This window comes from Onychomys torridus, chromosome 11 (genome assembly GCF_903995425.1).
Source record: "Onychomys torridus chromosome 11, mOncTor1.1, whole genome shotgun sequence".
NCBI classification, from domain to species: Eukaryota; Metazoa; Chordata; class Mammalia; order Rodentia; family Cricetidae; genus Onychomys; species Onychomys torridus.
In genome coordinates, this window is record NC_050453.1 from 37087248 (window position 1) to 37101153 (window position 13906).

At 43.0% G+C, this 13906-nt stretch overlaps 1 protein-coding gene across 2 annotated transcripts in view; it reads right to left on the reverse strand.

Moving 5' to 3' along the window:
- Positions 1 to 3910: 3910 nt before the first annotated feature.
- The window catches only part of LOC118593457 (quinone oxidoreductase-like protein 2), a 45641-nt gene continuing 35645 nt past the window's right edge, over positions 3911 to 13906 (reverse strand). Inside the window, exon 10 of one of the 2 annotated variants that reach the window (XM_036202940.1) lies at positions 3911 to 4333. In XM_036202940.1, the coding sequence (XP_036058833.1) occupies positions 4214 to 4333 (120 nt within the window). In that variant the 3' untranslated portion in view covers positions 3911 to 4213. Of the gene's footprint in view, positions 4345 to 13906 lie in introns of both variants that reach the window. The other variant, XM_036202942.1, reaches the window with a different exon arrangement.

Below are 13906 nucleotides of genomic sequence, written 5' to 3' on the forward strand. Positions count from 1 at the left end.
AAATGAATCTCTTAGGAGGGTCTCTAGTGGGAATTATGTCCCCTCTTAATGTTCTTCAGTCTGGGTTTGGCTTGGGTGAAGTTGTTAGTGGTGAAAATAAGTACTTACATCTTTTCTCCTAACTCAGGAGTTGCTGCTGCTGCTGCTTCTGTTACATCCCATCATGACAGCCTGCTGTTTGTTACTCACAGCTGGCAGACACAGCAAACTGCCTTGCCACGTCAGCCACACAGAACCTTTCTGCTTCAGCAATGGTTTCCCCACGGAATGATTTAGTGGTAGCTCTGAGGCTGGAAACATGATCTGATCGCCATATTGAGAAGGTCCCATGAAAAGGAACACTGCTTGAAAGTATAGAGAGTAACCACACAGCCCTGTGTGTGTGTGATGAAAATCCCAGAAGAGATTAAACATTATACTGGCTTTCTTGGCAATCATGGCAGTAACTTAGTATGTGTTCCCCCCTCAAAACTACATCAGGATTAGTGGTAGTTCTTTTTTTTTTTTAATTGTGAATTTAGATGGAGAAAATTGAAAAGGTTTTTGCTTATAAATAGGGGCATGGTTGAGTAAATTACTACAACTCTTTTGTAAAGCAAAACTAATAATAATTGATAATTCAGAGCTGATACCATGTCATACAGCATTTTTTTTACTTATTAATGAGTGGGAAAATGAATCATCACCTTTTCCACTTTACACATATACATAATCATGTATGATTGTATGAAATTATATATTAGTTATGTGCACCTATATTGATAAAGAGATGTATGGTGACAGCTGCTGATCCTTCCTTTCTTTGAGAAAGTATGAAAGAGAGCATTGGCAGAGCGGAAGTTACTTAATCAAAGGCTCAGACAAAACAGCATCTACTATGTCTAGTTTCTGCAAAATAGTCTCTTTGTGGGTAGTGCATGTGGTTAAAGGAGGCTCTGTGAGTCTACAAAGTGCTAACTAGATGCCTGAAAGCAGCGGGCTTCTGAATGACGTTTATTTTACTCTATAGTCTTAAGTGTGCTTCAGTTTTTGCCCCCTCCGGGAAAACTGTTTAGGTAATTAGGAGGAAAAATAGAAAGGTGTTTTTATGATGTGAAAACCATTGACAAGTGGTAGCTTGCCTGAACCCGTAAGCTTCTGAATCTTAAAAAGATTTGGTGTGGGGAGGGTAATGGTAGTGTTTGTGGGTTCTTTGTGTTCCAGACACACTCACAAATGCTAAAGATGTTCTTATACTTTTCTGGAATGGACAAGTCCCACCAAAAAGAACGAAAAACACTGATCTAGTCCAGATCCAATAGCTCTTCCCTCCAGAAAGACTTTTATCAGAAGTAGGCTACATCCCCACACTCTAGGGGTATAGTGAGGTGTGAGTGACAAAGGAAACCCAGGGCAGAGACATACCGCTAGCAGTGGTGTTCAGCCCATACTACCTCAGATCATGCTGCCAGGGATGACTCAGAAATCACTTATGAAAATGCCTATTGCAGAATGGTGATTGGGACGTGGTGAACTAATCCCTCCTCTATTTCAACAGCACAGCCAGAAATTGCATAGCACAAGCTCTTACTGATAAATGACCAAATAACCAACACATGTTCCAAAACTAGAACACAGGAAAGGGCACATTTTTTTATTAAAACAAAGAGGAGGAAAGTTGAGGGAGCAGAAAACTATGATCAAAATATATTGTATGAAAAATATTGTAGATAAATAAAGGAAAGTATATGGATGGACATAAAATCATCTTAATTAGATGAATAACAAATTTCCAATGTGGAAAGTTTGGAAAATTCAAAATGTTCAGTCATCATAAGGCTATGTATCAAAAACCTAGACATACCTTGGAAGAGGGAGTCTTAATTTAGCAATTGCCTCCATCAGATTGTCCTGTGAACTGAACATGTCTGTAGAGGCACTTCTTTGATTAATGATTGACGTGAGAGGGCCTACACCACTGTGGCAGTGCTACCTCTGCACAGCAACACTTATTCTTAACAATGAAAGCAAATACACCTTGATTTCCAATCTAGAGCCCCTGGGCTTTACTGTGTGGACTTGGACGTTGTGGACTTGGACGTTGTTTGACCTCTCTGAACCTCCGGCTCTTTCCGTCTAGCATGACGGGCTGCCTTAGCGATAACACTGTGGTCTGAATGCTTGTCACCCCTGAATTCATATGTTAAAATCCTGATATCCAAGGCGATGATATTAGGAGTTGGGGCTTTTGGGGAGATGGTCGGGACATGAAGGTAGAACCTTATTGAATAAGATTCAGGTGCTTTTGAAGGCAGCAGAGGCTACTTTATCATTCCATCATTCAACCATGTTAGGGTGCGGTGTAAACAACCAACCAGAGGGAAGAGTGCTTCATAAGAAAACAAATCTGAGCCGGGCGGTGGTGGCACACTCCTTTAATTCCAGCACTCAGGAGGCAGAGCCAGGTGGATCTCTGTGAGTTTGAGGCCAGTCTGATCTACAGAGCGAGATCCAGAACAAGTACCAAAACTACACAGAGAAACCTTGTCTCAAAAACAAAAACGAAAGAAAGAAAAGAAAACAAATCTGCAGGTTCCTCGACCTTGAGCTTCCCAGCCTCCATAACTGGGGAGAATAAATGTCTGTTCAGGAGCTAATCAGCAATGGTGCTTTGTTATAGCATCTTGGCTGGACTAAGGCAGAATCCTTTTAGAATAAAAATAATTGCAAGTCACTACTTTGGATGAGTTATTTATTATTTAGTTTTACATAATACAAACATTTTTATAATTCTTTCTGATTACTTAAATAGTTTTCATAGGAAAAATAAGAAATTTATTTTCAAACATAGAGAGTAAAATAAAAGTCTCCTGTAGTGGAATTGTGTTCCCCAAAATATTGTGCATGCTAATAAACTTATCTGGGGTCAGAGACAGAACAGCCACAATATTAAACATAGAGGTTAGGCAGTGATAGCACATGCCTTTAATCCTACCATTCCAGAGGCAGAAATCCCTCTGGATCTCTGTGAGTTCAAGGCCACATTGGAAACAGCCAGGCATGACGTGCCTTTAATCCCAAAAAGTGAGCCTTTAATCCCAGGGAGTGATGGCAGAAAGCAGAAAGGTACATAAGGCGTGAAAACCAGGAACTAGAAGCTTTTAGCTGGTTAAGCTTTCAGGCTTTGGAGCAGCACAGTTCAGCTGAGACCCATTTGGATGAGGACTCAGAGGCTTCCAGTCTGAGGAAACAGTATCAACTGAGGAACTGGCGAGGTGAGGTAGCTGTGGCTTGTTCTGCTTCTCTGGTCTTCCAGCATTCATCCCAATAACTGGCCTCAGGTTTGATTTTATTAGTAAGACCATTTAAGATTCATGCTACAATCACCTGAAATGTTATTGCTTCAAAGTATCTTTTTTGTTGTGGTGGTGGTGGTTGTTGTTTTTTTTTTTTTTTTATTGTTGTTTGCTTTTTTAAGACAAAAATTTTGCTATGTAGCCTAGGCTAGCCTCCAAGTCTTGGATCCCCTCACCTCTGCTAGAATAATTACTATGTGGTCATCACATTTCACATGCTTATTTGGACCATTTTTGCAGTTGAAAGTAACAGAACTTTTTTTTTAATCTTACATTTTAAATTTTAAAAACTTTATTATAAAAGACTTGCAGATAAATACAAATATCACACATCAAAATTACCATACACCGAGTCTATGTAACTCAATGAACTTACACGTGGTGAGAACATGGGGCTTCACGTGACACTTTCTACTTTTGGTGTGGAATTCTTGTCTATGCCCTTATCCATCACCCAAAGGAAAAAACTCATGGCAAAATTAGAACTAGAAAAACAGTAGCCTGTGTCCTCTTTTGTAATAGACACTAGTTATTTTTTTTATAAATTTTAAAACAATTCTATAACCTAACGAAGTTTTTTTTTTTCACACAAAGCAAGAATGTGTAAAAGACACATCCTTAGATTCATGCAAAGAACAGTTCAATCTGACCTGTGTGTGCATTGTCTTGCGATTGGTTAACTCTTATTTTGTTAATAATCACCCAACTAAGTAAAATGTGAGATACAAATAGGCATCCATAAATATCAGGATGTACATCAATGCCCTGGGCAACACTTTTGGTATACATGCAGCAAACACACATTCGTACATTAATAACTCTGTTTTTTTTTTTTCCTTGACTTGGAAACCTGGGGTGAATTGAGAGAGTTATTCAATCTATCTGCATGTTGCTAAACAACTGAGTAAAGACGAAAATGCTCTGGCTGATGCTCTCAAATACCTGTCTCTTTTGTGTGTCCCGGATACACAGGTGTTTTCCAGCATCTTCATCAGGCTCTGAAACAAAACTCACAACAGAAAATAACAAACATAAACATTTCTCCTCAAAAAGCACTTTAAACTCTATGCCTAAATGTAAGGTCATGATTCACAATGTGCTTTTTTAGTCATGTTTACACACAAGACTGAGACAAGTGATGGGTAAGTGGCCTGACCTCCCTGGAAACAAACAATGGTTTGTGAGAAGCCCACGTTTCGAGCCAGGGCAGCAAGTGTGACGGCCCTGTGTACTTCTGAAGAAACATGACAGGCTGGCTGCCGGGCTCTCGCTACCACTCTCCAGCGCCATTTAACTAAATCACTGGATCTTTCTGGGCCTCAGTTTTCTTATCTATTACATGAGGCTACCAACAGCCACCTCAAGGGGTACTGTGAAGAGGAACTGAGTCACTTTAGGCAAAGCACCAAGAAACGCGCTGCGTTCTATGGCTCATGCCTCTCACATAGTATTTGGTTATTTAGTGTTTATCTGGTGTGCATAGTGCTGACAGCTTTGCACTGTATCCTCTACATAAGTTTATGCCATCAACCCAGCAGCTCTGTTTTCTGTCTTTCTCATTGTAGATGAGAAAGACAGAAACTCTATTCTCGATGAGAAGGTAAGTGCTTTGTTCAAAGTCCCACAGCTAGCAAGAAGAAAACTAAACGAGACTTTGAATCCAGGTCCACTAAGGATCAAGAACTGGAATTCTTAATGACTGCTAGCTAACAGTTCAAAAATTCTGCTCATAGATTCAGTTCCCTGTTCATTCATTCATCATTCATTCACTCATTCATTCATTCACTGAGAGCTTTCTGTGTGCCAGGCACAGTCCTGGTATTGGGCCTGTAGAGACCAGTCAAACAGACAGGAAGCCCTCACAGAGCCCACAGGCTATGGAAGGAGATGGAGAACAAGGCCCAAAAAGTAAATAAATAAAAACTAAGTATCAGGTAATATCAGATGGCATTAGTGTTAACAGACCATGAGGAAGTCAGGAGATGAAGGATCAGTGGGGTGTCAGGCTCCCTTGGGTAGAAGCATCAAGGAACATTTCTCCCAGGAGGGGAGATGTATCCTGTGAGGGATTTTCATGGCAAGACTTGGGTGGAAGTGTTGAGACAGAGTGACTGAGGGTACAAATGTCTGGAAATGGGATGGCGCTCCACCATGGTGGAGTGAGAAGCCCAGAGACACTAAAGGGGGTTGTTTTGCAGCTACAGGTTATAAAACAGCCCCTCAGAGAACAGGAAAGTGACTTAGATGCAGCCAAGAGTTGAGCGGTAGCAGATGATCCACTGGAGCTCTGGGTTTCTAAATTACCCAGTAATCCTGCTGGGTATGTCTATCTGGCATATTCTGGGATTGGCTGCTCAGATGCAGGGGTAAATGATAATAGGGACTTACCAAGTCTGGCCGGGCCTCTTATCCCAGCTGTCTGGGAAGTCGAGGTAGGAGGATAGAAAGTTCAAGGCCTGCCTAGGCTGCAGAACACATTCAGAGCCAGCCTGGATTGGGGAGGTAGCTTAGGAGTCGAGTCCTTGCCTGGTGTGTGCAAAGGGTTCAGTCTCCAGTAAGTGAGAGAGGTTTGTCTTGTCTGGGAGTTTTCCAGGTAAGATCATCAAAGGCATGAGAGTTGAGCCTGTACCCAGTACTCATGTTAGGAAAGGGTAGATGAGTAGTATATGTTGGATTGGTAAGACCGAAGGAAAGAATGTTTGAAGCTGGGGTTTTAGACGGAGTAGCACAGAAGTGAGGAGGTGTGAATCAAAGTAGGGTAGCAGAAACTAAACTTTTCCAGTGTAAGGCCAGTGCCTGCAGTCACCACCATCTCCAGAGTATTACCGTCACATTGTATGGCTGAGGTAGGAGAAGGGGTTATTCGGAACTAAGGAGGTTAGGGAGCTGAGAGGCCAAATGACTTGAATCATCTGTCTCAGAGGGTTTCCAGATCTGGCCATGTACTTCAGTGATCTGGGAGCACTTTAAAAACTCTGTGCCTTGGGGTTGGAGAGATAGTTAGAAGTGGCTGCTCCTCCAGAGGATCCAGGTTCCATTCCCAGCACCCACATGGTGGTTTACAATCCTCTATTCCAACTTTCAGGATATTTAGCCCTCTGCTGGCCTCCATGGCATCAGGCACGCATGTGGAACATAGTCACAGATGCAGGCAAAATACCCATACACATAAAGTCAATTTTTTTTTTAAATTTAATACATGTGTCTTCAGGCTGGGCCTAGGGACCTGTAGAACCCACGTGGTGGAAGGAGCAAACCAACTTCATATCTCCAGTTGCCCTTTTGGGCACTGGAAACAGAAGGAGGGCAGGCTAGAGTGACCCCCAGCTAAATGGGAATAACATAAGTGGGTAATACAGCAACCGAAAGAGGCCAGCTGTGGTAGTGAAGAAACAGAAGAGATCGAGAGGGAGCCCAAGCTTCACTGAGGGACATTTGTGGATATTCTAAGGGTCTCTACTTTAGAGCTGGGGAAGTGTGCAAAGGAGCGATGCTCTAGGAATGGTCATGAGGAACATTAGGCACTGGCTCACTTTGGAAGGGTCCCAAAGACGACTTCTGTTCTGTCCATCACTCAGAACAGAAGAATGGGGATGAAGAGGTTGATGAGAAAGGGGTAAAGGTTTGGGGGTCATGGTAATGAGGATCAGGTCGAACAAACAGCTCTCTGGGGGTTGGGGAAATGGCTGTATCAGTAAAGTGTTTTCGACACAAGCCTGAGGACTTGAGTTCAGATCTCTGGCTCTTACATAAAGAGCTGGGCACCACAGAGTTGGCTGGAAAGAAAGGAGACAGGCAGATTCCTGAAGCTCGCTAGCTGGTCAGCATCGCTGGATGGTAAGCTTTGGATCAGTGTGAGCTATGCCTCAAAAAAATAAGGTGGATGGGGCTGGAGAGATGGCTCAGCAGTTTAAAACACTCTTGCAAAGAATGCAGAATCAGTTCCCAGCATCCACATGATGGCTCACAACCATCTGAAACTCTAATGCCAGGTTCCCTGGCATTTTCTCTGACCTCCACAGACACCAGGCATACATTGTACACATCCATACATGCTGACAAAATACTCAAACACATAAAATAAAAATAAACAAATCTTTAAAAATTTAATTAAGAGGAAGAGCAATCAAGGAAGATACAGAATGTTGACCACTGGCCTTTACATGCTCCCACATATATGTACATATAGCCTAGTGCACACATGCATATATCATACATACACAATAACATACACATATAAGTACACACACACACACAAACACACACACAGCCTACGCAGAATTGTGTAGGGATCAGAGGCTGGGAATCTTATACTTAGGTAATCACCAATAAAACACGGCAGGAATGTGACCATAGTTCTTCAGGGGACAGTGAATAATCAGTTGTCTTAAGAGCCTCCCTTTTGTAGAATCACATATCCCTTAATGACAAGGATATATTATCATGCTAATACCAAAGAGCAAGCACACTCAAACCTACATTGTGTAAGTCGCTCACTGCAGCCTCCTGCCACAGTCAGGAGACGTGGTAAACTTGAGATGTACAGCGTGAAGCTGCTGCCTACGGTTCACAGTAAACCCCTTCTTAAGTAGAAGGAGCACATTCTAAATAACAGTAAGAAGCATGTGTGGTAGAGTGACTACATGAGCCAGAAGCACAGTCATGTGTTATCTGCCTGTGTAACCGTGTGTGCTGTACTTTCTTCAGCTGACATCACAGCAGGCTTCTTTAAACCATCGTCACCACAAACACGTGAGGGACATGCTGTACTATAATGATGGTTCCAGGTCCACAAAGTCCCTAGACAGGAACTTTCGACTCCATTACATTATGGGACAAGTAAGACATTTGTGGTTTACTGTTGGCTGGAAGACCATTATGTGAAGCATGGTTACATTTTATTTAGACTCTTAGGCAACATGTTAATTTCCTGTGGCTTCCATAAACAAAGCGGCAGAAACGCAGAGGCTGAAAACTGTAAAACTTGTTCTCTCATTGTTCCAGAGCCAGAAGTTCAAAGTCAAATGTTAGCCTTGCCCATCCCCATGTCTGCTAGCTCCCAATCACCCTGGCTTTTCTTGGTTCATGGCTGCATCACTCCAATTTTTGGCTTTGTCTTTATGTGGCCATCTTCCCCCTATGAGTGTGTGTGTGTGTGTGTGTGTGTGTGTGTGTGTGTGTGTGTGTGTGTGTGTGTTGATTACTTTTCTCGTCGACTGAAACACCTGACATGACATATAGATGGTACTGTTCGTGGTGGTGGCTCCCTCATATCTCTGATGGTGGCTAACCAGGAAACAGAGAAGGCTAGACCAGAAGCAAGGTTGGACCATCACCCTTGAACTCTGTCCCTTTCTCCATCAGCTGGGCACCACAACCTCACAAAGCAGTACCATCAGCTGAAGACTTCAAACTCAAACATTTGAGACTACGGAATCCTTATATTTCCTATTCAAACCATAACTGTGTAAAACTGTTCTTTCCCTAGAATACCTACTCTTTACTGGATTGTATATGCAAATATGTACGGCCAAATAACGTTATATTAATAGGCTATGAAGGCCTATCTTGTCAACATATTCTTTATGTGGAACGTGATTTAGGGACAGCTAGGAATGACATTTTTATACAAAGTGCACAGGCTCTTTGGGCCACCATGAAATCTACCTGCCACCAGAGCTAAAAGAGAGTCAGCAGTGGGCTTTCTTTACAGACTTCAGTGTCTAAGCAGCGGGGAGAGTGGTCTGCTTTGGGGGTGGGGTGCCCTTCCTCAAATACCCCTGAGAGAAAGAAAGGCTGATTCAGGGAAACCCCACCCTTGTAGTCAGTAAACAATTCAAACAAACTTCCCTTTCAGGGCTTGTCAGCAGTATCTTCAAATACACAAATAGCTCATATTTGATGAGCAGCTACAAACTGACAAGATAATGAAAGCCTGAAAGATTTCCCGCTAGCTCCCCATCAGCAGAACACAGTGCACCTGGAGAGACGAACGCAGAGAAAAATGACCTGTGTTGTACACGAGTCCCAAAGTTAGTCAAATGGGTGGTGTGCTATAGCAATCAATTATCAAGGATTAAGTGCCCATTCCTGCAATATTGACGTGGGAAAAAATAAAATGCACAGCCCTAACCTGCAAGAATTTATGCACCAGAGGGGATGTGAAAAAAATCAGAGCCAATATAAAATATTAAGTACAGTTATAAGTCTTTGTGTAGGCAGATGTAGTGGCTCATGCCTTTAGTCCCAGAACTCAGCAGACAAAGGGAGGCAGGTCTTTGTGAGTTCAAGGCCAGCCTAGTCTACAACGAGAGGTCCAGGATAGTTAGGGCTATTACACAGATGCCCATTTTGAAAAAAAAAAAAAATCCATCTGTATTGTATAGAAAGACCAATACAGAAGTTCAAAAACTACAAATTATTGATCCACAGTTACCCAATTTTGGTTCTTCTTTGGCCCCTACTCCACCAGCTTGGCTGGGCTCTGCCCCTCAGCTCTCTCTCCATGAGATTCTAACATCTCTGTTTTACAGATGGAAAAACCAAGGTTCACAAGTTTGAAGTGATTCACTCAAGATCAGGTAACTCTTAATTCGGGAGACTTTAGTCCTGAAATTCAGAGCTTTCTCTATGCTACATGGAAGGATAAGGAGGGTTTAAGAAGGAAGGGGAAACAAGAAGAGCATTTCAAATATGGAAAATAAGATTAATATTTTATTATTACATTGAGCTCATTGGCTCCTGAGAGCCAGCCTATATCCCCAGATGAGAAACCAGTCCACTCTCTTAAAATACCTGCTCTTAGACTATCTGGGTCAGTGAAAGGAGGATCACGGGGTCTCCTTGTGGTTATTTTTAACTTTTTAAAAAGAATCTCTAAAGGAGAAGATAAAAATTAAGTCAGAAAGTTTATCATCTGAAGAGGAATCCATGAAGTAGGAAGTGATGGGTTTTCCATTCTGACCTGGGAGGAGCCCTGTGGGGAGGGTCCCTACAGGGCTACTGAGGAAGCAGAGACAGGTGGGTCGGTGGACTCACTGGCCAGCCAGTTTAGCCTAATCAGAAAGCCCCAGATCAAGCAAGGGGAACACTCCTCCACTGTTGGTGGGAATGAAAACTTGTACAGCCACTCTGAAAATCAGTATGGCGGTTTCTCAGAAAATTGGGAATAAGGCATCCTCAAGACCCAGTTATACCACTCTTGGGCATATACCCAAGGAATGCTCAATCTTACCAGAAGGACACATGCTCAACTATGTTCATATCAGCATTATTTGTAATAGCAAGAACTTGGAAACAACCTAGATGCTCCTCAACTGAAGAATGGATAAAGAAAATGTGGTTCATATACACAATGGAGTACTACTCAGCAATAAAAAACAATGAAATCATGAAATTTGCAGGCAAATGAATGGAACTAGAAATACCATCTTGAGTGAGGTAACCCAGACTCAGAAGGACTAGCATGGTATGTGCTCACTCATAAGTGGATACTAGATGTGAGGGAAGGGATGGCCAGACTGCAACCCACAACTCCAGAGAGGCTAGCTAACAGGAAAAGACCCTAGGAGGGACACACAGATGACCCTGTGAAGGAGAAGTGGATGAGATCTACATGAGTGGAATGGGTGGAGGGGTGATGGCAGAGGGCGAGGAATGGGGGATGAGGACATAGGGAAATGGGAGGGTCAAGCTGGAACAGGGACAGAGTGGGACGGCAGGGAGGAAGATACCATGATAGATGAGGACATCATGTGAATAGGAAGAGGCAGGGTACTGGGGAGGCTCTCAGGAATCCACAAGGTTGACCCCCACCTTGGTCTGCTGGCAGTGGTCCAGAGGGTGCCTGGACCAGTCTACTCTGGTGAGCAGCCTAGCAAAAACCTAGCTGTCATCATAGAGCCTTTATCCAGTGACTGATGGAGGCAGATACAGAGATCCACGGCCAGGCACCAGGCTGAGCTCCAAGAATCAAATTGATGAGAGAGAGGAGAGATACTGCAGGCAAGGGACGTCAAGATCATGATGGGAGGACGTGCAGAAATGACCAGCCACACTAGTGGAAGCCCATGAACTGTGGACTGGTGGCTGTGGAGCCCCCATGGGACTGGACTAGGCCCTCTGGATATGGAAGACAGTTGTTTGGCTCAAACTGTTTTTTTTGTGGGGGGGGGCACCCAGGCAGGGGGATCGGGATCTGTCCCTGGTCTTCTGAAATCCAGTGTGACACCTTGCACAGCCTTGGTGCAGTGGGAAGGGGCTTGGACCTGCCTAGGCTCAGTGTGCTGGGTTCTGCTGACTCCCCATGGGAGACCTCTATTTGGGGGGTGTGGGGATGCAGGGTGGCTTTGGAAAGAGGGCTGGGGGGTGGGAGGAGGGAGGAGGATGGATCTGTGGATAGTATGTGGAATAAGTAGAAAATTTCTTAATAAAGAAAAATGAAAAAATAAATAAATAAATCAAGGCAGACAGTTCTTGAAGAAGGACCCCCTCAGTGGACCTCTTCACACACATGTGCACATCTATGCATGCACACCTGCACACACACACACACACACACACACACACACACACACACACATCTGCACACACACATGAAAAATTTTAAAAATTAAATGAGTTAAATTGAGAAATGACTCCCTAAGGTCACAGAGGTTGTTTCTGCGAGTTGGCTCTTTTAACCCAAATCCTGTACCTTCTACTCTCAACATGCCCACATAGAATCTGGATTCAGGCAAGAATGTCAGACAGAGACAGAAGCCTAATGACCAGAAGCTCCCCACAATGTTTTCCTTCAAGACATGGGCAATTTTACCACATTATTTTAGGTGACTTTTATAATCCCCCATGAATCTGACCTCTCACATTGTAAATCTCTCTTTGATTTGATTTGAGTCCTAGCAAACTTTGAGAGTAATAAGATCTTTGTGTTCACCATTCCTGTGTAAAAAGAAGTACTATTTTTACTTTGCCCTAAAACTATTTCTTTAAAATGATTTAAAAAAAATCGTTCCTAGTTTTATCCTCTGGCACTTAATAAGTTCATATTTTTATCCTATGATTTTTCATTATTTCATAAATTTCAATCATGCTCTTTTCTTAGCCTATGGCTTTCCAGAATGAAGAGCCCTGATTCTTTTATCACCCCTCACTTTTAAAAATATGCTCTCTTCACTCTTGATCAAATGAAATGTCCTTCTCTAGACCTTGACCGGCTCTGGGTATCTTTGAAGTTCATCAAATCACCAGGCCCCCGTCACTTTGCCTATTATTCTGTATCAAAGAACACAATGACTTCAGCTAGAATGTGAAAATCTTTTCGAGACATTAAAAAAAAAATCAAATAGTCCCTTTGCGCTGTTAATCCAGCATATGCTGAAAAGGCCTATGTTTTCCTTTGATTCTGAAGAGAAGTTAAGCACACAGGTATAAGGCAGCCTTGTAATCCATTATGGAAATGGCAGCTTACAAAGCTTTCACTTACATTATCTCATCTGACCCTCACCTGAACCACAAGATGCAGAAGAAAACATACTATTATCCTTATGTTTCACAGGCAAAAAGTAAGAAGATGAGTCTGGCCCAAGATCAAAGAGCTGGAGCTAGAGCCTGGGTCCCTGGCCCTCCAGGTGAGAGAGAGTGCCTTAGTCACTGTGTAGAGCAACCTTCCTTCTAACTGCTTGCCACTTTAAATCCCAAGCTATCCCCTCTTACTTCTTTGGGTGGTCTCCAGCAAAGCGCTGATATAGTCTACAGTCCTAATAAAAGGAAAGATCCTCATGGTCTGTACAAAACACTTCCTTTCCCACATCATTGGGTAATCTCAGTCACACTGTGTGTCAAGACCACTTACAGGCAAAAGATGCCCAAATTCATATATCTAGACCACACTCCTTTCTTCAGAGCACCACACAGATACTTAACATTCTTGGGTATCTCAATAAGTGCAGAACTTTATCTCCTTAAATATATCCCTCTCCATTGCCAAAACCCAATTCTTTCATTGTTCCTCTTATGAAACATATGTCCAGAAAGTTGGTGTCACCTTGACATTTCTTCCTTCCCTTTTGTGCCTCTCTCCAAGCCAACATCAGTCCCTCCACTTTCATCTCCTGCATAGCTCTAGATTATGGCTGCGTCTCCCCTTCCCTATCATAACGAACAAACAGCAAGCTACAGTGGTCCTGTACTTAGAACGGACTCCTCCCTGATCTGCTCCCCTTTAATCCCTCCCCTTCGTAGCTGGTGGAAATCTAAAATGCAATTCTGATCACATCCACCTGGCCTATCCCTGCTAAAACACTTCCCCGGCATCCCATTGCTCTCACAATGAAGTCAAAATTCTCACACACTGCCCGCAAGCCGATGTGTGCCCTGGCCCCTGCTTGTGGTACCACCTCACAATACTCACCAACATTTCTGGAGCTGCAGCCTCACTCACCTACCTTCAGCTCCTCTTGCTTTCATCAGCCACAGGGATCCTAGAATATTTCCTTCTTCTCTATTGAAGTTTCTAGAAACCTCCATCTTTCTCCCAGATGCTTAAGAGGATGTTGTTGGAGACAAAGCCC